Source organism: Enoplosus armatus, chromosome 16 (assembly GCF_043641665.1).
Source record: "Enoplosus armatus isolate fEnoArm2 chromosome 16, fEnoArm2.hap1, whole genome shotgun sequence".
Lineage (NCBI taxonomy): Eukaryota > Metazoa > Chordata > Actinopteri > Centrarchiformes > Enoplosidae > Enoplosus > Enoplosus armatus.
This window is the reverse complement of record NC_092195.1, coordinates 8,354,052-8,381,751: the sequence shown is the minus strand read 5'-3', so window position 1 is coordinate 8,381,751 and position 27,700 is coordinate 8,354,052. Positions and strand designations below refer to the sequence as shown.

The following is a 27,700-nucleotide window of genomic DNA, read 5'->3' as shown; positions in this document are numbered from 1 at the left end:
TGTGTCAGTGTGAATGAATGCACATCAAAGAAAAGCTCTTGCAGCAACAGACACATGAGCCTCAGTGGTTTAAAAACTAGTTTATTTCCAACCCAACTGTGAAGGAAGGTAATGATGAACTGCAACCTCTTACAGAGCTGGACGGGTTGAGCCTCATCTACTGCACCGAAAACACATATCTGGAATGTTTTCATTCAGGATCAATAACTTATGTAAAATATTCTTTACAGCAAAAAGAATTACATATTAAAATACTGTACAGTGTTTTGCACACAAAGTAAGCACTTTCAACTTAACAGTATTTGTTCTCTAGAGGCAGACATTTACAGGTCTGGAGTTGATTATTAACAATGGTTGAATTAGCACAAGAGTTTCAAGAGATTACAAAAATATATAATACTGTATGTGAGACAACAATGTTTAGAGGGTGAAGTGGAGGATTTTGTGGCAAGACAAAGGACTTCGAGGTGAAGGAAAAGCAGCAATCCAGGACTTACAAATGCTTAATGGAGAGTGACATCAAGGGGCTGCACTGGTCAAAGAGATATACTGTTAAAAGACCTAAAACATCTACAGATTCCTGCTTATCTCCTGTTTAAACAATGGAGAAAGTGTTTCATTTAAACATGAGTTGAATCCCTACTTGATATTGCTTGACAGTAGCTTTTGTGATGTACAAGCTGCTAACATGTGGAGGTGGCAGTTTTTCAAAAGTTTTCAAAAGGCTTTGAACATATTTTGGCTGAGCTTCGAGTCATCCCAGACTGTGCCAGAAAAATGACAAATTTTCCTCCCTCTTCGAGACACATTGCACATAAGAAGAGGTTAATAGACACTTGTTGTATTTACAGTTTAATACAGTACAAACTGAACCTTGGCTTCAAATCTAACTACATTCGTCTCCCCAGTGTCATTTGTCTTCTGTGTCCTCTCAGCAGTGCTCTGACTTCTGCAGCTCTCCAGTGTTGTCCAGTGCGACAGGTGGGTGGACAGCAGCTGCACTTTGAAGACTTTTACATTCATCAACTCTTCTCTTCTTCTCTCTTAAAAACACAGTACTTGCTTTAGCCCTCCCACGGTATCGTGAAAGTCTGCCACTAAGGCGGAAATAGACGTTGGAGCACTTTTAATAAAATGAAAGGGTTTGTCACAGCAGCTATGATGGCAATTTGGTCGCATCTTCTATCATGTGTTGGTCATTCGCTTGCTACGCCGAGGGTCCTCTGGCACCCGTGGTGGGTTTGTCGTCCTGACCTCGTCGTGTTTGGGAGCGGACTCTTCGCACTCCTAGACTCTCCTTGGTGAGGTTTCCAGTCAAAGCGGCGTCGTGGACCTGCTTCATGTTCTCCTGGACTTCAGCTTTGGCGTGCTTCAGCAGGTCAGCCTGACCCTGAGAGAGGGAAAAGGGGGGAAATCAGGAGAGAAGTGAGGGAGTGCAGGGGAGCAAAGAGAGACGGGGACAGAGGGTAGACAGAAGTGGAGGGAGGGGGGTTGAAAGAGAACAAAAAAAATGAGCAACTAGCTAGAGGCCAAAACATGTTCTAATGGTCTACCCCTAAGGTTGTTTGGGTTTTTTGCGAGTGTATGAGTGTGTGTTGCTGACCTTAAGGATGGTGATGTTCCAGCTGAAACTCTCCAACGCTCGACTGACCTTGCGACCTTTCAGCCCCTCCTTCGCCGCCAGACTCTGCAGCTTCTCATGAAACTCCATGGCTAAAGCCAAAAAACACACACAACCACTGCAGATTAGAGGACAAATTCAAAGATCAACCTGTGAAGAATTATACCTGCGTTTTGGGGAAACTGGCTAATGGGTCAACTTGTCTGAACACAGAAAACAAAATCCTCCATGTTTGCTGTTAAGAGTTAATTGCATACAAATAAGCACCATCCAAATAATATCTGATATATGACTGGATTAATCACCATTATATTTTCTGCAGACATTCATGGTCCCCAGAGGACGATTCCTACTAACAAGTCAGTGTGAGTATGTTAGCATGCTGACATTTGCATTTGGGTCAAAGCTCCACTGTGCCCAAGTATAGCCTCATAGAGTGGCTAGGGTGGATGTAGACTCTTGTGTATTATTATTTGGCTTATGTAATATGTACATTTATAAATTCTGAAAACGAAATATCACTACCATACAGTTAGCATAGCCAGGTTTATTTAAGTGTTTCAGTGGAACAATCCATTGATGCAGTAACTTTAAGCAGGAGTCTCCCCCACCGACCTGTGTCTAAAATTATACACATTTTCTATATCATCTTGTGTTAATTTGACTAGCCGTGACCACATGTAATTTAGCTTTAAAGGTGTGACGGCTTCTCTTTTCTCAGTTCAAATTAAGCTACTGTAGCCACGTAACAACAGTGTACTGTAAAGATGTAGCATGGGAGCAATGTAGCTATAATTGACCAGGGACACAGGGACGATTTTGATTTCTGCGTACTCATCAGTTAAAGCTTCGAGCACACTGGTCTCGTCTCTCTCAGGTATTGAAGCCCACACACGCCACACGATTTGACAAACTATCACCACCACCACACATTACACAACAGTGAGCAGTCCTAATGGACCTCAGAGAGTGTGTCACTCAAACTATGCATTCCTACCAGACTTTTGACCAACCCCCTTGTTTTGTGTACAAGGTGAAATGACCAAAACAAGATCTATCTATATCGAGCTGTGAAAACAGGCTGAGGATGATTTGTATACGCTGTCGAACAAACTGAAATTGAGCAACGTTGCTATTTGCCAGTCTCTTATCGGACTCCTGCTGTCATTGGCCTGTGTGAGCAGTAAACATTGGGAACAAAAAATATCATTATAGTAACATTATTCATCACCGCTGAATAATGTGGAGTACAGTATTTATTTTTATTTCTCTCACCTTTTGTCTTTATTTCTCTATGGGTGAATTTCTGCTATTTCTGCCATCACTTCCCCGCGCTGACCCTTTACATTACATTCACAAATTCTGACGTCGCCATATCTGACCAATTCTTCCTGCCTACATTCCTCAAATCAGTCGGTCAGAGAGTTTGCATCATCCACCGGCAGGCTTAACTCCGCCACCAGCAGCATCTAGACTCTGGGGAATCCTGTCCTGTCTCCCATCTTCATACGGGCCTGCGCTTAATGAAGATGCTTCACATCAATGGGGTCTAATCACCAAATTCCTTCTACGCTGCCACCCTCAGTAAATGTTGTTATCCACTTCTAATTAATCCCTCATTATTGAAATTCAGACTGGAGTCACACGAGAGGACACTTAGGGAGGAATTCAAAACCTCTATAGCCTTTTTTACTTTGTAAGCTGATTTCACAGAGAGAGAAGAAGAAACAAACAATGAGCAATGAAAAATGCAAAGGAATGATGTAAAGTGGATGGAAAATCTGAGAGACAGATGGAGAAAGATACAGAGAGAGAGAAAGAGACAGCATCATAGAAGTCAGGCCGCCGGCTAGTTTGAGTATGTGCAATGAGTTGTGTTGTGTGTCTGGCTTCCACTGACCGCCCCGGGCCACTGTCCCACTGTTACCATGGAAACCCGGAAGTGGGTTAACACGAGGCACACATCACTGCAAGCCATCAACGAGAGCCCAGACATTAAACATGCCAAGCTGTGGGCCACACACACACACACACACACACACATTGATCGAGTATAATTTACCAATTCCTCACACATAATCCCTCCCTGTCACCAAACGTCTGCAAACACGGATGCGCACCTGCACACACATACGTTGTCCCTGCTCCACATTCACACACACCTACAGAAGTTGCCTGAATAATAACCTTTACTGCACGGTTGCTAGGCAACTCGAAGCCTACGAGCCAATGCAATGTGTGTGTATGTGTGTGTCTATTTCCCTGTGAAACCAAGCGAAGCCAATGGAGGGAACATTATTTCCAAGCCAATACTGGGACAGTGTGCACACACAGACAAAGACACAGAAACAGGGTCCTGACCCACAGGCCAAAATAACCTTCAGGGCCAGCCAAACAGGACGTAGCAGGAAGTGCGTCACCTTCACTTCCTGTCCTCTGTCTGGACTGTGAGCAGTTTTGATGGGAAAGTGGAAACCCTACAGATCTGACTTCCAGCCTGACGTCGTTAAGAAATAACCAGGCGTGTATATTTATTAGCATCTCATGAAGAGCCACCAAAACAGCTTTAATGCTCCTTGGCATAGTCTCTGAACACTATTGGAGGGACAAACGGCATTCTTCCAAAATATTCCCTTATTTGATGATGGTGGTGGAGAGCGCGCTGTCTGACACATTGCTCCAACATCTCCCAAAGGTTCTCCGTTGGGTTGAGATCTGGTGGGTGTGAAAGCCACAGCATGATTCATTTTCTGATTCTTTTCATATGATTCACATCATTTTCTTACTCATCAAACCATTCAGTGACTCCTTGTGCATTCATTATGTTTCTCCCCTCATTTATTCATGTTTGCCTTTTAACTCGTCCCCCTACTGTATGTTTGAGGGAATTTCGAAACAGTGGAACCTTTACATAGTTTGTCCAACAGTGTTCATTTTCAACTATAAAATGCCTCTCTCGGTACATGTCTTGGTCACAATTCTTTAAAAGCCAATTTTAAGGAATACTTATTGAAAATGTTTGTTGATCGTGAATCTGTTTAGAAAAACAATATTGGCTGATATGTTGTTTTCAGATTTTTTAAACTCTCAAATATCAATATCTGCCTCAAAAATAAGTATTGGTCAGGTGCTGTGTGGTCAGAGATGAAATAGACTTGAAACTTTCATTTAAAAAAAGTGATAAAGAGACAGATATCTCAAAACCTGGCCAAATAAAACCGAAACTGCATAGCTATATACCACTAGAAGTAAGTGAGAAAATATTTTGTTTTTTATTTGGATGAACCAGCCCTTCAACACAGCAACACATCCTGATACTGAAGTGAATTCACTCTCACGTCTCCCTTGGTGTTCTTGTCTTCCTCTCAGCATTGCCTCTAGCTATCCATCTCGGCCACTCATCTTCCCACAGCTTTCTTCTCCCTCTCCGTTTCATCCCTCTGCTCTGATGTAACTTCCAGACATCCATCTCTGCCACCAGCCGTCCCACGACACCCTCTGAGTGACATGTTTATGCCTTCTGGCTGCCCACCCCCTCTTCCGAGACTGAGAGGTGGGCCTCCGGCTTGGGATCACCTGATCGCCATCTCTGCTCTTTACACACAGGAAGAGCTTTGTTCATCAGACCAGGCCTCAGACTCTGCAGCAGCTCTTTATCAGATGAACGTACAGGCCGACAGCACAGGGCTAAACTATCACCCTTTCGGATCTCACTCTATTTATAATATGCTAATAATACGACAAGTGCTCACATGTGAAATAAAAGGTCTATGATAGAGTATACGATGGTTACACAGTGTCTCAGCAGCAGTTGGCCTCCGCTGCAGTCCGAGCTGCAAAACAGATGAATATGTCACAGATGATCTGATCAGCGAGTGAAGCTGTGGCCCCAGAAAACCTAAAATAAAGTTCAGTGGAGGATGGGATGAGTTGTCTGGGAGCAAAGCGAAACAGTCTGCACATTTGTAAACAGCATTCATCTCTGTCGAGCACTCTCTCTTTCTCCACAATGGCCCCAATTGAACGATCATCTTCCTCTCGAAATACCATTTCGCTCGAGGTTAATCTTAATTTCTCCTTCATTTCCTCTTTTCTATTCACACTTATCTCAAGGGTGGCATTGAAAAGCTTGCAAGTTTGCATGTCAACCCACAAAACTCCCATGAAACCCATAGTTGCTTATCACAATCCAGCACCTAGAGAATCATAAATAACGTGAATGTGTTTATATATTTGCTCCCCAAATACTTCCAAATGTCAATCATAGTGTCTCCTGAGTAACAGCTGAAGGCTGAATTGAGGGAGTTAGGAAGGAGATGTGGGTAAAGTGCGTGTGTTTGTGGGGTTGTTTATTGCCACTATGACAAGAGTCTGCCAGACTAATGTCAGATGACCCAAGAGGCTCGGCTGAAGTAAACAAAACTCTGCCAAAGATCACAGAAATGATTTCAGCCGGTCAGATATGGTACCCTTCATTTTAGAAGCTGAAGGGTGATTGATCACGGGAGCTGCGCCAATTTAAACCCCTTCCATCCAAAACACACAGATGAACTGGCCATTAATGCCATTAAAAGACTCATCTAACCTTGTGTAGCATGAGGCAGATGTCTGCAAAAGATGGGAGAGGAGAGGACAGGAGAGGAAAAAGCATAAGAGGAAAGGGAAAGGTAAGGAAAGAGGATACAAGAAGAGAGGAGAGGAGATACATGGAGAGGAGAGGAAAGGAAATGGAAGAATGAGGGGAAAGGAAAGGAAAGAAAGTGAGAAGAAGGGAAAAAAAGAAAAGGATACAAGAAAAGGAGAGGAGAGACCATGAGCAGAGCAAAAGGAAAATGAAGGAAAGGAAATGAAAGAGAATACAGGAGGAGGAAATGGGAGGAAAGGAAAACAAAAGAGGAGAGAAGAGAAAAGAAAGGAAAGATGATACAAAAAGAGGAGAGGAGAGAGCGTAAGAGGAAAGGAAAGGAACGAGGGTACAAGGAAATGGAAGGAATGGAAATGAAAGAGGAGAGGAGGGGGAAAGAAAGGAACAGACGGGAAAGGTATGAGAAGAAGAGAGGACAGGAGAGAGCATAGCAGAAAAGAAAAGGAAAGAGGATACAAGGAGAGAGGAGAGGAAATGAGAGGGGAGGAGAGAGCAGGAGAGGAAATGAGTTAAGTTAATGACAAAAGCAGCCACTGTCTGGATAACAGCACTGTTGAAGAGGCTGTGTGGGAGTCGCCATGAGTGGACTAAAAACATGAGTATAGCCTGATTTCTACTCATTACACACACATCATAACACACGCTCCACATAGCAGCATCTCACACACACACGCCTACACACCCATTGTCTGTATATGCAGGATCCTGTCGTAGATTCCATCGGAGAGCTCGATCACTGCTCTGCTCGCCTGGACCATCTGCAGACAGGGAAACATCTATTAGCATGAAACACACACACAGTTGTAGTATACCATAAGCCCATAGCTCATTTTGTTTCCTTTTGTGCGCAAATCACACTGTTTAGCCCATATACAGTCTGTTTAATTGTATGCTGTAAAAGAACACTATATAGTAAACATTAAAGTGTGAGAACAGATTGGTGTAAATCACATGGGAGGTGAAAATTTGCAATTAAATAAAACACTGTTGTGATGTTTTACATTTGTTGGTGATTGTTAAAATGATGAAATAGCCAATTACACTGTTCACACTGTAGGCAGCTCTACCACAAAATGTACAAAAGATGCATACAGATATACACATGCATATGCACGTGAAGGAACCCACAGAGACAGCTCTTTAGTAATGACCACACAAAACGCACACACACACACACACGCACACACACACACACACACACACACACACACACACACACACACAGAGGAATGACATGAGGAGCTTCTGCCTGATTAATTCTGCACCTCTTCTGACAAACCCCGCTGGGACGTGTCACCTCTGGGAAAATAAAAATGCTGTTCTACAAATAAGGGATTAGCAACAGTACACTACTCTGACCAGATCCAATTCAACAAGACACGCATACACAAATACACACACATTCATCCCCACTTCCTGTCTCTGTTATTTGCCTCTCCCTCCGGGCATCAGGATTGAGGTGTGGAATCCATTCAGCAGAACGACATTCAAATCTATGCTAATGGTATTCAACTCTGATCCGCTTGGCTGGAAACGGAAGTGGCTAAACACACACACACAGACACACACATGCACATTCTTACGTAAACAATAACGCACAAATAGACAGTCGCCGGCCTATGCAATTGCTTGTTGCATTGCATTGACAAACAACCATAGATAAATTAAAGTGTCACGGTTTATAAACCAAAATCTTATAACTTAATAAGACTAGAAACAGATCCATTTATCTCCACTACAGCCTGTTTCTGAGTGTCTCCCGCCTTCACTCACAATGCACATACACTCGCACATATCACATATGTTGTCTGGACAGGATCTCTAAATTGGCAATTCATACTGACTGTACATCATCCTACCCAAGAGACTCCTGGGGAATATCTAATATGAAACATGACGGAGTGCACTTTCAGCAAATATTAATCTAAAAAGTATTGCGGCGGCCAGACAGATGGCACAAAACAGGGGTGTAATGCTATTTACCACAGCAACACTTCAACATATGGAGACAGGCCACCACTCCACTGAGTCCCGGACCACAGCTGTGTGGGAACCACTTACGGTGGCCAGCCACAGTCCAACCAGAGCCAGAGGGGAAAAAGAGGAGGCGGGAACTGAGAAAGATGAATGAGTGAAAAAGGGATGAGGAAGAGGCTGAAACACGGAGGTGGAGACCAAAGGGAAATATGTTGAAAGTGAGGATGAAAGAAAGAAAGCCTGATATTGCATCCTTGCCGTTACGACACCAGCTGAGCAACTTAAACCCACTCAAACAAAGTGATTCATCCCGCCTTATTGTCTACTTGATGAGTTGACTAACAGACCAATTGACCGCTCTGCCCCCTTTCTTTCTCCCTCTCTCCCTCTTTCTTTCTTTGTATTTATTTCCGCGGGGGAGTTTTTCTCGACGGCTGGATTTATTTGCAGACACCATTACATAAATTAAAGTCTGTTAAATAACTTTCTCCTTGGTCAATGAAAGTCCAGAGTTTATTTGGGTGGAAACGCACGAGGGCTTCAGGCCAAGGTGAGGATGCCGCCCATGTGTTTACGAGCCTTGTTACAGCCAGAACAAATGGGAATGTTGTCTGCTACATAACAATGAGAGCTCGCTTTGTGTTGGAGAACATATTGGCTAAAAAAGGAAGCTTTTTGCCTGGGGGTGGGGGGGGGGGGGGGGGGGGTTCATTGTTAGGTCAAGTAGACAGGAGATGGGAGCTGGTTGGCTGACTTGTGATCTTTGCTGCTTTTGTTCGGTCCTTTCCTTCCTTTTAAATGTTGTTTTTGCATACTCCTTTATCTAGTGAAAACCCACAAGCATAGTAACTATCGACTCTCTTCCCTACTCACCATTTCATAGGTGGAGACAACCCGGCGGAGGACGTCGGGCAGGGGACCATGGGGCTCCAGGGTGGGGTAGTGGTCCCGGAGGTCAAACAGTAGTAAGGGCGCCCCGTCTGGTCCTGACACTCTGGAGCCCAGAGCTAGTACGCACTGCATGAGGTTAGCCACCGCCGACACCCCACACAGCTCCCTGAACACTGCTACTGAGTTCTGTTGGAAAGAAGAAGACATCTGCAAACTGAAACATGAACACATACAAAGTCTTTCACAATATATCTATTTCTTATTTCCTGACAATGATTGAAAAACAGTGCAGAGACACAGAACGATATCAAAATCAAATAAACATAAAATCTGTGAAATCTTTTCCCCACTTGGTTTGCTTTCACTTTCTCACACACACACACACACACACACACACACACACACACACAGATAATCAAAAGCCGCTCCTGCAACAGAGCTATTTGTCTTTTCCTTCGACTATTGATTTGCTCTCCTGCAGTTTGTGTCAAATCAAGAGACATGGATATCAACAGTCTCACCCCACTGACTGAACATATAATTACTGTTTTATTGCCCCAGGGTGACACAAGGACACACAGACCAAACTGCTGCCTGGCTCAGAAAGGTTAGATCAGCTTTTAACAATTGCAGAAAACGTGTCGATTGTGGCACTAGTCTTTCCTTTTATTTCCTTATTTTCAATCGTATACACAATCATCACCGCTAAATTTGTTACTCCCCATTCTCCCCATTCATTATAATGAACATGAATGACGCAAATTATTTGGGGCTGCAACAAACAATTAATTTTTCATCAGTTCATCTGTCGACATTGACATTGAGTGTCATATTGTTTGTGTTGATTGACCATCAGCCTAAAACCCAAAGATAATGAGAGTTTAGAATAACTTAAAAAAGAGAAAAAGAGCAAATCGTCACATTTAAGAAGCTGGAAACAGTAAATGTTAGGCATTTTTCTTGATAAACGACTTAAATTAATTATCAAAAATATTTTTGATTAATTTTCTGCTCATCAACTAATCAATTCGTTTATCGACTAATGTTTTACAGTTATGATTATGTATTGTTCAAACTATGCTGACATTAATTTAGTCTAGTTTTAGGACTGCGTGTATCATAAACACAGTTCCAGTTAGCAAATATAGTCACTCCTCCTCACCTGCATGTTTTCCCTCAGGTCAGTGGCTTCCCTCAGCGGAGGAGCAGCCATCTTGAAAACCTCGTCCACAGCGCGAACCCCCAAGTCCCTCAGAGCTGTGTAGTCCCTCCCCTTGCGGGCCTTCCGTACAGACAGTCCCCTTTTGTGAGGCTTTCCCCCTCCTCTCCGATTGGTGAGGGCCACGTGGACAAACAGCTTGGCATGAGGAAGTTCCTCCCCTGTCAGAGACTGGAGTGGTACATGTCGGTAGCCCGGTTGAAGACACTCCAGAGGGATGGTATACTGACCTGTGGTAGTAGAGAGATCACATTTAATTTCAGAGCATTTCAAAGGAATATGAAAACAAGTGCGGTAAACACATTCAGTTAGTCTAATCCACTCTTGCACAAACTTAAACTATGAAATCGTTTGTGTGTTTGAGTCCATCTGCAGTAACTCTTCTGACCTCTGACCCTGACACCGACCTATGAACTCATCCCCTATGAAGTCGTCATCCAGCACCACAAAGCGAACCATGGCGAGCTCCGGGAGGTTGATCTGGAACTCAAAGCTCTCATCGAAGATGGGGTTGTCCCCATTTTGGGTCACCGTCCTGGTGCGGCGCTCTGTGCAATCAGCTGGGATGCCGTGGATCTCAACATACACGTAGGGGTCCACCACATCTCCTTTGGCCCCTGAACCCCTTGGCTTGGGCAGGTTCTGGCCACTTATCACCTGGGAGAAGGATCAACATAAAGGTGTTATTCACTCATTGTTGGTTTTCAGAACATAATCACCAAATAATTGCAGACACATTTCTTGTGGTCTACTAATTACTCCGCCACACCTTCACATGCAGCAGCTGTGGAGACACACCAGGCACCGTGTCTCTGGTGTCAGCACTGAAATAAGACACCTCCTGCCGCATGATGGCTGGTCGCAGAACGTAACCACAGTTCCCATTCTGCCTGAACCAGGCTGTGTTCAGGTCCATCATCAGTCCTGCTGTCTGAAAATTCATAGACACAATCTGGCAACCGCACTTCCACAGGTCCTGAGGGTTCATGTTGCTTGAGTCAATACGCATGGGACTGGGATACACCCGTGACAGGAAATGCTTGTTGTGATTGACAAAGTCGCCGGGGCTCTCACCAGCGAGACGTACAGCCAGAGACTCGTGAAAGGAACACAGTTCCCAAGGTTTTTGGCTTTCAGATGATGTTGGAAAGTCAATGAAGCGGATTGAGCAGCAAAGAGTTACCAGGTCAGAGAGCTCCTCCAAGAGTTGGAAACGTTTGGGAGGAAGATGAAGAGGACTAGAATGAGTGACAGCTGTGAAAGAGACACTTTTCTGCACCATGTCCTTCTCATTTCCTCCTGGTGCTGGCCCTCCACTGTTAGCTGCTTTCATCCTTTGACACATCTCTGCCCCTTCATCCTCTTCACTTACCTCCCCGTCCTCCCCATCAGGACCTGGCCCCAATTTTTTACCCTTGAGTAGAATTTGATGCCTTAGGGCATGCGGCGATGGTAGGTATGACTCCCTTTCGTCTGGGGGATCTGTGTATAACCTCTCCCCTAGTATCCTCATGAGATGTTGCCACATCACTTTCTGTTGTCGAGGGGAACAGTGGTTCTCAATACATACAATTAATGGATACTCTGATGCCACAAATGCAAACCTTCCAATTGCTTCTAACACACAACGTAGGGCCAGTGGTGGGGAGAGGGTGTGTCCAGTACACACCACCGGCTCCTCATCAGGGCCATCCCAAATGTCCACCTCCACACATCGACAACCCATCTTGAGGGCACGGATGTAGCCGGAGATGTCGGACGGGCCGCGAAACTGGTCCTCGATGAGGTAGGTGTTGTGGGAGGAGCTGATGTAGTAGTGAGACAAAGGCTGGGACATGTCCTGGCACACGCTGTCATGCTCCCTATCAAAGAGGTGGCACTCTGCCGAAGTGAGGTAGCTGGTGAAGCCATCCAGTGACAGGTATCCATGCTGCCGGCCCTCCTCCGATGGCTCGTGGGACTGGATGAGCTTCAGGCTGGTCTCCTCACTCACCTGGAGAACACAGGAAGAGAGGGGAATTGAAGTATAACGGAGATATTGGACAGGGGAGTAATGACATACAACAGCAAGGCTGGGATTGCATTTGTGAATGTACGCCTTACTTGTTTTCTGCTATTTGTATGTGTGATTAATTTGTGTTACTCACTTGAGCCATGCCCTGCTCAGCCTCGAGGAACCTCATCAGGTCTTTGGTGTCCAGGAACTCCTTGTTGCTAGAGAACTGCACCAACAGAAAGTAGATCTCTGGACGAGTGCAAAAGTCGTGGAAGACCTCAATGAATTCCTGCTTGGTGACACGCTCATTTCTTCCTGTTGGTCTTTTGTTTTCGCTGTGATCTTTAACTCCAGATCCGTTATCTAGAGTAAGCCCACACATCTTCTCCCTAACTCTTTGAAGCTCTTTAAACCTGTACTCCACTTTGCCACCACTCACGCCAGGGTTCACACTCTGTATCAACTTAATAGCCGACTGCAAGCGGATCCCTTCCTCGACAGCTTCCTGTCTTTCTGAATCAGCAGCAGATGAGAACAACTGCTCCAGCCAGACAAGACGAAGGCTGTCCTGACTGCTGGAGAGCATGTCGAGGGCATGTTTCCCATACTGCATCAGATACCTGGAGGAAGACGAGAATGGACAATGCTGATGCAAGAGGACAGAATATTTTCCTCACAATACTGCACCACAAACATTTTCATTTTCATCTCAGGTATTTCGCTGACACTATATGAAATACAATAACTGCAGCTGTAAAATCAAATAACATTTACTGTCAAAGCCCTTCATCACAAGCACATCTCAAAGGACTACACAAACAAATCAGCCCACCAAGATCTCACTATTCACCACAATACAAAGACAGCCAGTCAGAACACAGTGAAGGTTGTATGTCCACAAAACACACAAGATAGTAAGAACAACATGTGCACTGCGCTTAGTGCTTGAGTTGTGATTTTGGGCTATATTAATAAAACTGACTTGACTAAGGCCGCAATATCAATTTTTACCCCCTTTGGCACCTTGAATAATCTGTTCCTCATCATGTCTGTTGTTTTAGAGACGGCTGACATTAAGCTAACTTTTGCTGTGTATTATGTGCACTAAGAGTCAGTATTACCAAAGTTATGACTGACAGTGAGGGTGATTAATGACAGAAGGAAATGCTTGAATAATGACAGTTAGCCATTGTATTTCAGTTTACTATCTTTAATATACACCACTGCTGTAGTGTACTGCTGATAGGCTCTGAGGAGTCTTTACCTAAAAATGTGAATAGTGTGCTTCTGGTACACATTACAATTTACAGGTGTACAGCATAAGACCACTCCTGGTTCTTTGTTGTGTCATACCTTAGGCCAGTCACCCAAATGTTAGCCACTTCAGCAGAGTTAGCCACCAGGTCCAGGCTTTCATACATCTCCCCGTAGATGATGGAGAATGCACAGTCCTCTGAAATCTGCTCATAAACTCCACTGGTGCGGAAGGTTTCCGTGTTGCGACCTGTCCGTACCTGGAGTTTGAGACCACAAGAGAGGCAAAAACAGAAAAACTGATCAACTGTTCAGGGTTGTAATTATTTCTTTTCCCTTTTTCTGAATAAAGGGTTCATAAAGGGTTGATTTGAAAGCTTTGTTCTGGACACTGACCTCTCGTATGGAGGCGAGAGAGATCCGGGCTTTGTCAGACTCCTTCTTGGATGGCTCCCAGCATAGAGCCTGAAGGCCTGTGTCCAGCAGGTAGTAGCGCTGGTAAATACGTGAGTTGGTTCGGATTTTCTTCAGCTCACTCCCCTCCACCTGGCAGCAAGATATGGATGGAAGTTGACACCCACTGTCTACCAGTGCAGAGCTCGATCCATCTTACTTCTGAACAAGCTCTGTTGAGCGTTCGACAGGCTCAAAAGCCTGTGATCTAACAGACACCCTTGATGCATGCATTGCACATTAAATATTTCATGTATAGGTATGAAAAAATTTATATTTTATGTAAAGGGTTACACTGTAGCTGACCCACCATGGAGTGGATACAGTCTGCAGCACTGCTGATCTTCTTCTCTGACAGGCTGCTGCTGAAGGACACTGTCTTCTTCCTCTCCCGACCAGCACGTGACCCATCCTGATGAGGAGGGAGGAAAGGAAGGATGAAAGGACGGTGCAGATAAAGAGAGGAGGAGGGAAGGGAGGGTGTAATAAGAAGAAGAATGAGTTGAAAGAGAGAGAGACAGAAAGACAGATGCCTTTGAACAGTATTCTTTGCTTGGCCATGACAAACATTTTTCCCATCCAGAATGGATCTCAGAGGATTAAAAGGCATATCAGTTTATATAACCATACATAAACACAGATTATTTGGTCTACCACATAAAGCCTCCTCCTCCCAATCTGTTATTGTTTTTCCTGGTACTAAAAGCCTTTGCTTGCCCTTGCCCTTCACCATTACACCATTAATCATACCTGACTAGACAGAGGCAGCAGGCTGCAGCATTCTAATTCTGCCCCTCCACAGCGACAATGGCAGACCCAATCAGTTTATCTGGGCTCATCCATCTGATTTATTGACCGATCAGATGTCACCCCCACAGAGAACCTTATACTAACAGATAAAAGCATATATGTGGGCGAAGTTATAGTTATTCAATTAGGGATATATTAGAGCCATGATAAAATCAAATCAAAGACTTAATTAAAGTTAATCTAAGGCAGGACAAGCAGGGTAACATAATTGTGGCTGATTCAATCCGAAATAGAATGATTGAGGACGAAAACACCCACATGTTCAACATACCACCGTCTTACATACTGTGTATATCACATGCAGGGAAGCAAAACCTAACAGTAAAAAAGGCTAAATGTAAAAAGCCTTAAAATAAAAATGTAATTATATACACATTCCAGTAAGATTCTGGTTTTCTTCAAGAAAATTGCTTTTAAATTGTGAATAAATCGACACAATATCTAGAAATATAATTGCACTAGGGCTGTAACTACTAGGAATTACTTTCATTATCAATTAATCTGGTAGGATCTAGAAAATGTCAGAAAATGTCCATCAGTTTCATAGAGCCCACAGTGACGCCTTCAAATGACTTTTTGTTTGTCTGACCATCAGTCCAAAACTATTCAGTCTACGATTCATCACCTAACCGTTTCAGCTCTACAAGATTCTAATTAAAATGAAAAAAAAATTTTAATTACAATACTTGTATAATATCACAGTCTATGGTAAGATTCAGATTATTTCCAGGAAGTTGTTTTGAAATAGTGAATATATCATAGCAACATAAAGAAAGGGTTAGAAAAATGTTCACATACTTTTTTCAGTGGAAGATCAAATCCAGCAGCCTGTTGCTCTGTGGCTAACACATACTGTACATAAAAGTAATATCTGTGATGTTTTAGAGTATTTAACAAGTCTAACTGATCACCAATAGGCTGATCAACATTTTCATATTCATAATGAACATCTGTGAATACTGATCAGTGGCTGATTAATCTTTACTCATCAGCATATCTCTGATTTCCTTCAAATAAGAGTTCATGTGAATCTCAAAAGCACTTGGATCTTTTATGAGAGAAGAGAGGAGGGAACCCTTGTTATGAAAGAAATCTGGGGGATATGAAAGGCAAAAAGAGATGAGAGAAAGAAAAAGGGGAAAAAAAGACCTGAGCTGTGTTTCATCTAAGGAATATGAATGAACACGTGAAAGAGCAGAAATATAATTCACAGAGGATGAAAGGGTTTCCCTCAGAGGGAAGGGAGGATGCGTAACCATCACAAATCCTCATAGAATTGCCTCATTAGGATGGAGAAGTGTTTCCAATGGCGACAAGTTTTTTTTTAAGGTGAGGGAGGGAGAGAGGTGGTGCTCTAAAAATACCCCTGGTGCCTTGGGGCATGATAGAGGGAGTGAAAGGGGGTGTGGACAGAGAGATAGTAAGACCCACCCACCACCACCACCAAGTCTTCCTGCTGGAAGAGAGAAAGCAAAAGGAAGAGCTCAATTTTAGCCCCTGAAAGAAGACACTAGGTGGCAGGCAGTCCATTAAAAAAATAAAACACTGACTTGTAATTGAGTTAATTGATTTTGTGTTCTCATTAAAAAAACTTGCACCCTTTGGAGTGCTTCAGCAACACCTCTAAATTTAACTCTACCTCAAATAGGAAGACTGAGATGGAACGCCACCCCACCAGCAGGGAAAAGAACATGAAAAGCTAACCAGGTGTCTCTCTCTTTCTCTCTCTTGAAAATAATTTATTTTGAAAACTGCATTTGAAACGTTGGAAATTCCCAGGTGACGCAGAATGAGGCGCAGAGCCAACACTTATTGACTTAACTCACAAATACAAAGACACATGCACCTTCACGCAGATGCATACAGTCACACTCTGTCTTTCCTTTCACACGGCGTGGTGACAGGCACCGGAGATGAATGTTGGTCTCAATCTATATCTCTTCCTTCTGTGTGTGACATTAGCGGTAATGGTCCCTTTGTGGCTGTATCAGGACCAATCGCTGTGCACACGTTACCCAGTTAGAAAACTGCACATAAATAACACGGCCTCCACAGACATTTGTGCATGTGACCAGTAACGAACATGTCATCCCTGATTAATAGACACGCAATGGACAGAAATCATACTGAAGCAATGTATACCTTCCCTTAAAATCTCATGAACCTCATATGGTGTGTGTGTGTCTGTCACCAGCCATGTTTGAAGGGAAACACCAGAATTCTCCAAGTGGCCTGTTCAACGGTTAGGATTCAATTAATGTGTGGAGGCTGTCCTGCACACTCACCTCTGTTGGCCTACGACATAAATTACTGAGAGAGGGGGAGACAGAGTTCAAACACACAACCAAACAGCACTGACGTCACTGTAGACTCTAAATAAATTATCTTGACGAGATAAAACTAGAGGCCACAAATTATCCTGCAAGTAGAATACCACCTGAATGAAATACAAAAGGTAAATCTTGTTTTTTCCGTGTAAAAAAGACACACTGTCAAACCTGATTAGAGTACACACACAGACACACACAAAGCAAAACAAAACGAGTTCCATCTCCGCCCCCTGATAAAATTCAAATTCCATTTTACTTAATCCCTGTCAGAATGTGCTGTATGTCTCCGTCACAAAGGCCCTATTTTGTTTTTCTCACACAGAGCGAGATGAGTCTCCAAAACCACCACTGCGCTTCAAAACAGGAAGCTACATGTCAGCCGGTTACAGAGAGCTTCCTGTGGCTCAACTGAGAGCCGAGTGACAACAGGAGAAAGAACGAAAGAAAGAAAGAAATTCTTGATACAGTGATGCAGTAAGGGTGGATGTCACTGTTGTGTGAAACCTCATCACTCCTGACTCTTGATCCAGTATTTGTTATTTTTAGGTTTGACACTTTTGTGAGCCCAACAAGTGTTAAACATTGAGGCCACATTCAAATCCCTTTTTATTATCAACTTTTTAATAGCAGCCATGTAGAGAAAAAAGTCTTGGTTTATATATTGTTAATACAACCGGTTGAATATTATTTTAATATATTTAATATTAAAAATTAAAACTCTTGGTGTATCTTCAGCAGTACTTTACAGAAGTCAATTATTTCAAATATCTTAAACTTACATTGCAGTTTCTTGGTGGCAGCGGAAACAAGCTGTAAACACAATACTAACATATTATTGGCTTTGAAGTTGATACAGATACAGGGGAACATTACCATTAATTTGGAGTTGAATATTCACTTGACTTTTAGCTCTGTTTTGATCTCCAGAAAGATATCTGGCTCTTTCGCTGCTAAATATGTTCACCAAGAGCATTTTTTGCTGAAAACAGCAGCCTGCTACAGCCAAAACCAACAGTAAAGTTGCGTGATGTAAAACTAAAACAATGAGCTTAAAGACATTAAAACACTTCTTATAGCTGAGAGGACCTGCAAATTCAGTTGATAATTCTCTAGTGTGTTTGTCACTAAGAGCGACCCTTCAAACTTTAATCAATGTTAAGATAACTTAAAAAATGTCTATTAGATATTATTAGAAAATAAGGTTAAGTTTTTCATCTGCCAGTGTTTATCTGATGGAAATATATAAAAGATTAGTGTGAATAAATTTGTGAAATTAAGCACTGCCATGACATTACTGATCTTCCTGACAGGACCTCTAGACTGATTGAACTGTATGGACAGACGAGAGAAATGGGGGGGGGGCAGCATGGAAGAACAGATTAGATGCAGTTGCATTAGCAAAGATGACAGACAAGATGACAGAGAGACATCACAGAAAGGTGAGGACATGGATTAACAAAATAGAAAAAAAAGATGAGTCGGAGGAAGAATGGAGAGAAATAAATAAAGAAGATCTTCAGCAGATTACTGTCTATCTTTATGCATACAGTCACAGAGCCTCTGCACTTGGTATTTGCCTGGAGGCACCTACATGGCCTTGTGCCTTCATTATCCAGCTTACATGCATGCATAGTATGGTGTATGATATTATTATGGATGCAACAAGCCCGTATCAGTAATTACAACATCTCAGAGTCAGCAGAATGAAGATGTAAGTCATCAGTGGGCGTCGTCTTTGAGCCACTAATTAAGACAGACAGAAAATCAGAGAAAGAGGTTGTTAGGTGAGAGAAAATAAAGAATAGAGGAGTTAATATTGGTGGGGAGGCTAAAGTGTTTTTTTTCTCCGCTGGCCTTGTGTGTTTGATGGCAGATGATGGATGATTAATGGCATAGTTTAGTCCAGTGCCTCTCACCCTGGAGCACAACACCACCAGGAGGGAGGGGGGTTAGGAGGTGATTTACTGGGAATCGTGAGATGATGTATGGAATGTGCAACAAAAAGGCCTTGAAAAAGAAAGGGACTCTACTGTCAAGATTTATTATTTAATGTACAAAAAGGGAGAAGCAAAACACAGTCAGGTTTCTAAATACACAACCACGCGTGTTTATTCTTGTTTGAGAGCCATTACTTAAGTTGAACACTCACATCAGGGCGCCAGCAGCCACCACTATGTGCGTGTATATAGTCCTTGTCGTCCCATTATATCATGGCCATGGAATAATTGTGTCTGATTGGCTGGCAGGTGTCCATTAAAACTGTATATGAGAACATAGTTCCAGTTAACCACTTATTCACTGCTCTAAATCACTGCACAAGGTGTAAGCTATTACACTGCAGGTAACCATAGCAACAATACTGATGCTTCATCCCAAGTACCAGTTAACTGTTGCTGATGAAACTAACCTGAATGTGGATTAACACACAAACAGCCTCTCTTTTCTTATTTGCTAAAGTGTCTACATTTTGGGCTGTAATGCTGTTCTTTACCTTCACGTTGTCCATTATTTTCTTAAATCAGGACTAACACTGAAATGATTAGTCGATCAACAGAGTGTATTTCAAAAATGTATTTCAAACATTTACAAAAAAATCAAGAAACAAGACTCTCTATGCTCTGTACTGTGAAGCTGTACTTGAGTTAAATACTAATATCATCATGCTAACATGTTCACAATTACAATACAGATGTTTAGCAGGTATAATGATAACTATGTTCACCATCTTAGTTTAGCGTGTTAGCGTACTAACATTCGCTAATAAGCACTAAACACAAAGTACAGTTTAGGATAATGGGACCATCATTAGATTTTCAGGTATTTAAACCACACTATTGGACAAACTGAAATTTTGATCTGACGAGGCACGACAAGGCACTAGATGAAAAGTCAGGGTATCACCAGAGTCATTAGGATACATCATCTGGTAACCATGAATGCCTGTAAAATGTGTGCCAATCCATCTGGTATTTATATTTATATTTATATTTCAGTCTGAACCAAAGTGGTGACATGGCCAATCCCTAGAGCCACTGTGCTAGTGGGGTCAGTAATAATGTAGAACATTTGTTGGTTCTCACATGTAGGGATTTGCTGCTTTTCTCTTTTCTATGATTGTATATGATTTTGAAGACATCACCTTGGGCCCATTTTCTAGACTAAACAATTAATCAATGAATCTGAACATTAACTGTCATATTAACTGATTAAAACACAACTTGTTATTAGCTGCCCTAATCAGGACATCTTCATGCATTATCACTAACTAATCACAAAGTGTGAAATAATCACACCATCTGCGTCTTTGTGTATGTTGGGTCACACATGTGTGACTGCTATTGACAACAGGACATTAGTGTTAAATAGAGCACAGGAAGCACTATGTGGTCAAGTCATTCTGTCAGCGGCTCAACGCATGGGAATAACGTTCAACAGAAAATGTGGTGAGCATTCACAGTAACTCAACTGCTCAGTCTGGCTAAAAACCCCTGCCGTTGTGGCAAGTAGAGCAGCAGATGCTCTTTTACGCTTCAAACCTTTGAAGTCCCATGTGCACATAATCAAACAGACACACACACACACACACACACACACACACCCCACACAAAATGAAACAAGTAAAAGGTTGACTTGAAAAGGTCACCTTGTCAGAGAGCTAACCACGATTTCAGCTGACAAACGTCACAGATGTATTTACTGAAAATAGGAGGGCAAACCAAGAACAGGTGATTGGAGCCTTAAGTCAGGCATCAACGTAGCGATCAACTGTCGACTTCGGTGAGGCTCACTAACAGGCACAAACTCAGACATCCATGCACACACACACATATCTCTGTGGAGCTCAACACATGCATGGCTGGATGTATTTTATAAATGTGGAGTGTATATGTGGAGCGACTCAATCACCAGAGTAGCTCAGAGCAGTAGTATGTCATGTGGCTCCATCGCAATCAGTGAGAAGGTTCATCCACTCCCTGTGCTGTGCAGGGCCATGCTAATACAGGCAAAAGATGTTGATTTGAACTGCAGGAGGTGCTCAGGGCTGCACTGACTCAAACAACTACCCTCCCCAGCCACATGCTAACGCCTCTGGCTAATGCTGCTCCCTCAGTCTGAAAAACACACACAGAGACAACCAAAATGCACAAACACACCCATTAGGCACACATACTGATGAATGTATATACAGACATACACACAAGTATGTGGATCTATAGAGAAATACCATATTTTACACACACACACACGTAAGTAGACAGTTTACACAAGTAAACACACTATGTACATTTATAGCACTGCTGTCCATTAAGGTTGAGTTGAGGTTGAAGTTAAAGGAATAGTTTTGGGAGACACGCTTCTTTGCTTTTTTTGCTTTGAATGAAATAAGATTGATCAATACCATCCTTATATCTGTCCATTAGATATGACACTGGGGACAGGAGATGGTTAGCTTAGCTTAGCATAAGGACTGGAAACAAGGGGAGACAGCTAGCCTGGCTCTCTCCACACTCCTGTTTTTGTACAAGTGAAACAAACAAGATATAGCGTGTTAATTAGTGAGCTTTACAGGTGCTGGCAGGCAGATTTTCTTAATTTAGGCCAGAGCCAGGCTAGCTGTTTCCTGCTGCTTTCAGTCATTATGCTATGCTAAGCTAAGCTAAGCTAACCGTCTCCTGACTCCAGCTTCATATTGAATGGACAAAAATGAGAGTGGTATCAATGTTCTCACCTAACTAAAGAAAGCAAATAAGCGTATTTCCCAAAATATACTATTCCTTTAGGCTGTCAGGTAAGTTGAAGTCTCCTTTATCAGTTGAGGCAATTCTTGGCATATAGATCCCTTTATAAACCCATTGGATATTTATAAAAATGCATTGTTTTTCTCAATGAAAAGCTGAGATTTGGGAGATATGTGTTTTTCACAGGACAGCAATGTGCACACACTCATGTGCACATACACTCTCTCACACACACTCGTAAACATGCCAACCATGTCTTAAAGTGTGTGTTGGCATGAGTAATGAGAGAGCTGGAAAGCAGATATTTGTTGTGCCCAGTTGTGTTTTACTAGAAGGCAGGTCTGTACAAGTGTGTGTGTGTGTGGACATGTATTACTCATGTTGTGGGGACATAAATCATTTTACACAGTCATGTTGTGGGGACTCGCCTTCCTTTTGGGAACAAATAAGTAAGTGCCCATAATGTAAATCATTACATTTAAGGCTGAAGAGTTAAGGTTAGAACTCTGTGTTTGTGTGTGTGTGTGTGTGTGTGTGTGTGTGTGTGTGTGTGTTTGAAACTAAGACAGAGAGAAAGAGAGTACCTGATGGTTATCTACAACAAGATGAACTTCAAACAGACACAAACTAAGTGGGCACCTGATTCTGCATCTCCTTCACGCACACACAGAAGAGTGAGACAGAATAAATGGGAGGACAGCGGACAGCATGAAGTCCATACTGATGAAATACAATTAAGCGTACTCTCATTACCTCAGCCGAAGCGAACAGAAGGACACACACACACTGGACATAAATCCCCTGACTCCTGTTCCTCCAGTCTGGAATGTCATGTTTCCTGTTTATCTGCCTACATACCACCCCGACTCCTATTGTGTGGAATCCTGAGTTTAGCCATAGCGCTAGTTTAGCAAACAGAAAACACACTGTTGTGTTGACAGGTGGATTCATAACCCCCCTGGTTCTTAGACTGAGCTCCATCTATCTAAAGCTTCAGGTGTTTATTATTCAAAACACAAGCACGTTTATGGTGGAAGCACAAATATATGTGCAGTGCTGTGCTTGGCGCTTCGTTCATCACCGAACATTCATGGCATTAAATGTGCCCACTGAACATATGAAAGTCAAACACGTCACCACACCATAAATACATGGCAATTTCTGCTGCACAGGATGCACATGCAGGCAATACCCCAGGGTGAAGGTGATGTTCTGGAGCCATTAATTGCCACACATCAAACATGGCGGCAGATATCAGGCGGCATGCAGAGCCAGGAGTTATTTAACGCCATATCTGCATATCAGCATGAGATGGCAGAACTCCACTGAAGCAAAACAGAGTGTTTTTAAATCCTCAGCGTTGGGCTGGCTGCACTGTCGAAACTTACAGAGGAAAGACAAGAGCAGGCCTGTGTGTGGGCAAGGGGGTGAGAAACATTGTGTGCTTGTGTGAGTGTGTTTGTGTGTGTACCAGTAAAAGAGAAAGGGACGTGTCATCACCAACTGCTCATGACTTAATAGCAATATTGCAACATGAACTGTGCAAGGAAATTGGCCAACTGGCCCGGCTTCCTGCCTTGCTGAGTGGGGGCCAATCAGACGCAGATGAAGCCATGTTCAAACAGTCATGTCTTTGCAGGCAGTGGCTCTGGAGACAAGCAGCAACTAGAGATCAATATGAGACCTCCCACAGGCCTAGAGGCCAAAACCATAAAAGGACAAAGTCAGGGGATGAGTTATTGATTAGATGTTATTGATATGACAATACTTTCAAATGCCTTTTGAGTCAAAAGCCAACATGAACCACTAAGTGTGATATCTGTGCTGAGGGCTTTGTCCAAATAAACTTGGCATTTTCTCAAATGTGAGCTCAGATCAGTGTAGGCAGTGGGGTTAATTGGACAGGGGTATTCAACTGTGAGCCACAGAGGGCGGAGTGAATGCAATTTCTCATACTAATCAAAGACTACAGCAGGTGGTTTCACTTATTAGTTCCTCCACCTCCTCCTCCTCTCTAGTTGATGGAGTGCTAATAAGTGACATTGCCTGCTGTAGTCTGTGGCTGGAACAAAACCTTCTGCCTGCACATATCAACCCAATGTGACGCATATGATTGAAAAGCTCTGAAACAGAACTCTGTTTTTTTAATACTAATTACTAATTAACGGCGTAGTCGAGGCTCTGAGTCTAAATGTTTGACAGGCAGCATTTAAACTCTGACCTAAATGTGACATGGCCTGATGTGCACCTCGAAGCACAACATTTCCTCAACAGCAATGACACTGAGTGAAATGAGATGACTGATGATTCTGATATTCGACACAGATGGAGAGGAAGCTGACAGGAAGCAGAATCACAGTGTATTAACTGCTTATTTTCAGGTTGCCTGTTGATTATACTAGGCTGTGTTGGGGGAGAGATTTTAAGTAAACATATCCTACTTTGTCATATTTCATCTTCTATGGAATCATTTCAGAGGATTTATGAGGTCTTCTCTGGACCTGCAACAGTTTGCATGCATTTTAAAGTCTTTCCTCTTATATTGTTGAGCAAGATGAGCTGCTGACGGAAATGATGGCCTACCTTGATCAAACTGCTTCGTCGAGGGATTGGTTTGGAGGCGGAATCTGAACCTGTGCTCTCCCAAGTTGGGGACTCGCAGCTGGATTCGTTTTGGACCCTCTTCACGGTGTCTGGCACGCTGCAGTTTCCGTTTGACACCGGCTCTCCTCGGTGCGTCTCCAGGCTCATTCCGGCTCCTCCTGACTCAGCCTTCCAGCCAGCAACCGGTGGACCGACGGCGCTCCTGTTCTCTCCAAATTCAGCCATGGGGACACTTGTGGATTCCTCAGTTCTCTTGAAAGCAGCGGGGCTCCAAACGCAACAGCGCTGAACACGGACACGGACGTGCCATCGTCTGTAGTGAACGAGCGGCGACCGTGAGCCAAACTTCTCTCTCTCTCTCTCGTAACGTCTTCCTCCTCCTCCTCTCTCTCTCTCTCCCGTAACGTCTTCCTCCTCCTCCTCTCGCTCTCTCGCTCTCGCTCTCTCTCTCTCTCTCTCTCTCTCCTGCACACACACACACACACACACACACACACACTGAGGGGGGACGACAAGAGGATAGAAAGCTGAGCGACAGCAGTGACCGACACACCTTCCAGATCTCCGCCGCCGACACTCATCACATCTTCGCGACAGCTGGAAGTGCGCTTGCGTAGCACAGAGCCTGTCTGCTCTTCTGCCGCCGCCGCAAATCTAAATCCTCCTCACGCAAAAGTGTGTAAACCGTGATGATGGTTTCTAACATTTCGACCGGACTCGCTCCAGTCTTCATCAGCAGCCGAGCAGCCACTGGGTATACGAGCGCAGCAGTGGGCTAATAAAGTCATCATCTGTCACCAGTCTGTTAGATGGTTTTTGCTTTTCCGTCCCTCCAGCAACGAAGTGTATTTTCGGTTTTACTTTCTATTAATGGTTGATAAATCACTTAATTATATTTTATAGATCAGTTATAATCCATTAATAAGAACAACTTTTTGATGTCCAGGTTGTGAATTCTCTCTTTGACTGGTTTGATTGTTTATTTCTAGAAACATGCAGCAGAAACCTGATGATTAAAACCCTTTATTAATGACTTATTAACATTAAAAGGCAAAACTTGGTAGTTAAAGGCCTTTCTTAATTACTTATCAACATTCATTCAGAAATTATGGTAACTAATGACAACTTTACGTGGTTGTCATAGTTACAATTTATAAAGCCTTTATATCAATGGTGCCTTATTAGAAGACCTTATCCCTTTTTCATCTTTAGTTTAAAAATATGCTTGTTTTTGTGCATGTAGGTGATGATACTTTCATCTGAAACTGTTTAATTTGACAAAATACAGTATCACAGATAACTAATTGTGTTGTCTTTTTGTGTGTTTGAAGAAACTAAGCGACTGTCAGGGCATTTTTGCAGTTTAGACTTGCACTCAAATTGATATTCTTTTCTGGTGTGCACTGTTGAGACACTCCCTTACATCCCTAATCACACCTTCAACTGCCTCTCCAAAATTCAATTGAAATCAAGGTCATGGATTTTGCTCAAGGACTCAGGAGCACATTTTTGTGATTCATTGCTCCAGGATGGATACAAGGATGCTTTCCTCAAGGTGAATGCCAAATACAATGAATGAGTTTTCTTTTTTTTTGCCTCTAAATGTAATTACTAGAACTGGTACGGACAGAGAAAGGTGCATCCAAGTCCTATTGATAGACTGGTGTGCACGTTCCCAGAGCTGCAGTGACTCTGCAAGACAAACAACAAGCTCTGAACAGCTGAAATGATTGTGCTTGTTGACACACAGTTATACCAATACTTACACAAATCAAGGTCGGCACAACGTTCACTGACACAAAACCAATGTGTTGTGTGATCTATGTGATGAAGGTTTCCTCCATTTCCATCTAACACAGTATCATAGAGAGTTCATTATTTAGGGGAACCTTATCTGAAAAGACAGGGGGTTCTTCCATTTCATTATCAGCTCAACATTAACACAATGTAATGACTGCAATAAAAGCTCTGCATCAGTTTCTCCTTGCTCAGAAAAGTGAAGTAGAATTTTTGTAATGCAATAAGTGTAGAGTAAGAGTAAACAGAGGTGTCAGACTCTCATAAAGCATTGGAGGACATGTCTTTGCTCCACTTGGCACACATAGTTCAGTTTGGGTCATTTTCATTAAAGGGAAATGATCATTGAGTTTCCAGGGGGATCTTTCTGGAGGACATTTACACATTAGCTTAAGGAGGCCTGAGGGGACTAGATCGAGGATGACTCAGTCAGATTGAACTACAGGGTTGGAGTTTTTAGAGGGCCTCCTTAAATACAGGTGGCACAATGGCTCCCACTACCACTGAACATAAGGTCACCGCTGAAGTTCATAGCATCTGTCATTTCCTAACATATAGATTTAATGTTGCAGTATTTTATGCCCTATAATCTAGGGTGGGTATTGATGCACCAGCCGAATTCAGATGTCAGATGAATAATGTTTGAACCCACAAGTGCTGACTACAGAGAACACCAAGCAGTTCCGACATAAATACAGCATCAGCCACGCAACAATACTCAGCTGATTGCATGAAACGATGATTTGAATGCAAACACTTTCCTTTCACAAGTTTGTTTGAAAGAGGGCCATTGTGAAAAGGCTCGGTGGGGATTTGCGGCATCCCGTGTTATAATGTATGTATGTTATACCTGCATGCAGAGAACAGCATTAATCCTGCGCTGAATCTCAGCATTTCATAATTAAGTCATGAATCTGCTTGTCGGGAGAGGAAGTCGTTGTCACACTCCCGGTCAGACCTCAATCAGTGATGGTGAGGCACATATTTACAGTACAGTATTTGGCACAACCATTTCTGCTCTTGCTTTGCACTCACCTTTTCCAGTTGTTAATCTGGACAGAACCCTCTTCAGAGTGATAGGTGAGACGTTTTTTGAACATCAGTGTTTCATTGACAAATCGGTTACAATCACTTGACGTAATTACCACAGGCAAATGACACCATGGTCAAGATATTTTGGCAACCTCTATGTCCCAACAACGATATTTTAGTGGTATTGCTTCTCAAAATTAAGACACACATTTCCCATAACCCATTCTTGGACTTGATGACACACTGTTAAACTACATAAACGCATATATTAATGTAGCTAAATACATAATTAACACATATATTAATGTTGCTTATGTAGAAACTGTACAGAT

The 27,700-nt window shown here is 42.8% G+C and overlaps 1 protein-coding gene across 2 annotated transcripts; it reads right to left on the bottom strand.

Annotated features, from left to right (window-relative positions):
• Positions 1-65: 65 nt before the first annotated feature.
• Positions 66-24,767, bottom strand: LOC139298570 (inactive phospholipase C-like protein 2). Of its 2 annotated transcripts, none has more exons than XM_070921223.1 (12): positions 24,519-24,767; positions 14,367-14,468; positions 14,000-14,149; positions 13,703-13,863; positions 12,501-12,969; positions 11,123-12,346; positions 10,761-11,010; positions 10,297-10,583; positions 9,117-9,320; positions 6,949-7,024; positions 1,604-1,713; positions 66-1,390 (listed from the first exon to the last, which is right to left on the bottom strand). In XM_070921223.1, exons 1-12 carry the CDS (start codon positions 24,762-24,764, stop codon positions 1,208-1,210), a joined length of 3,462 nt encoding a protein of 1,153 aa, XP_070777324.1. In that variant the 5' UTR covers positions 24,765-24,767; the 3' UTR covers positions 66-1,207. The 2 variants fall into 2 exon arrangements, with proteins under 2 accessions (XP_070777324.1, XP_070777323.1); XM_070921222.1 differs by lacking the exon at positions 24,519-24,767 and adding an exon at positions 24,377-24,421.
• Positions 24,768-27,700: the final 2,933 nt, after the last annotated feature.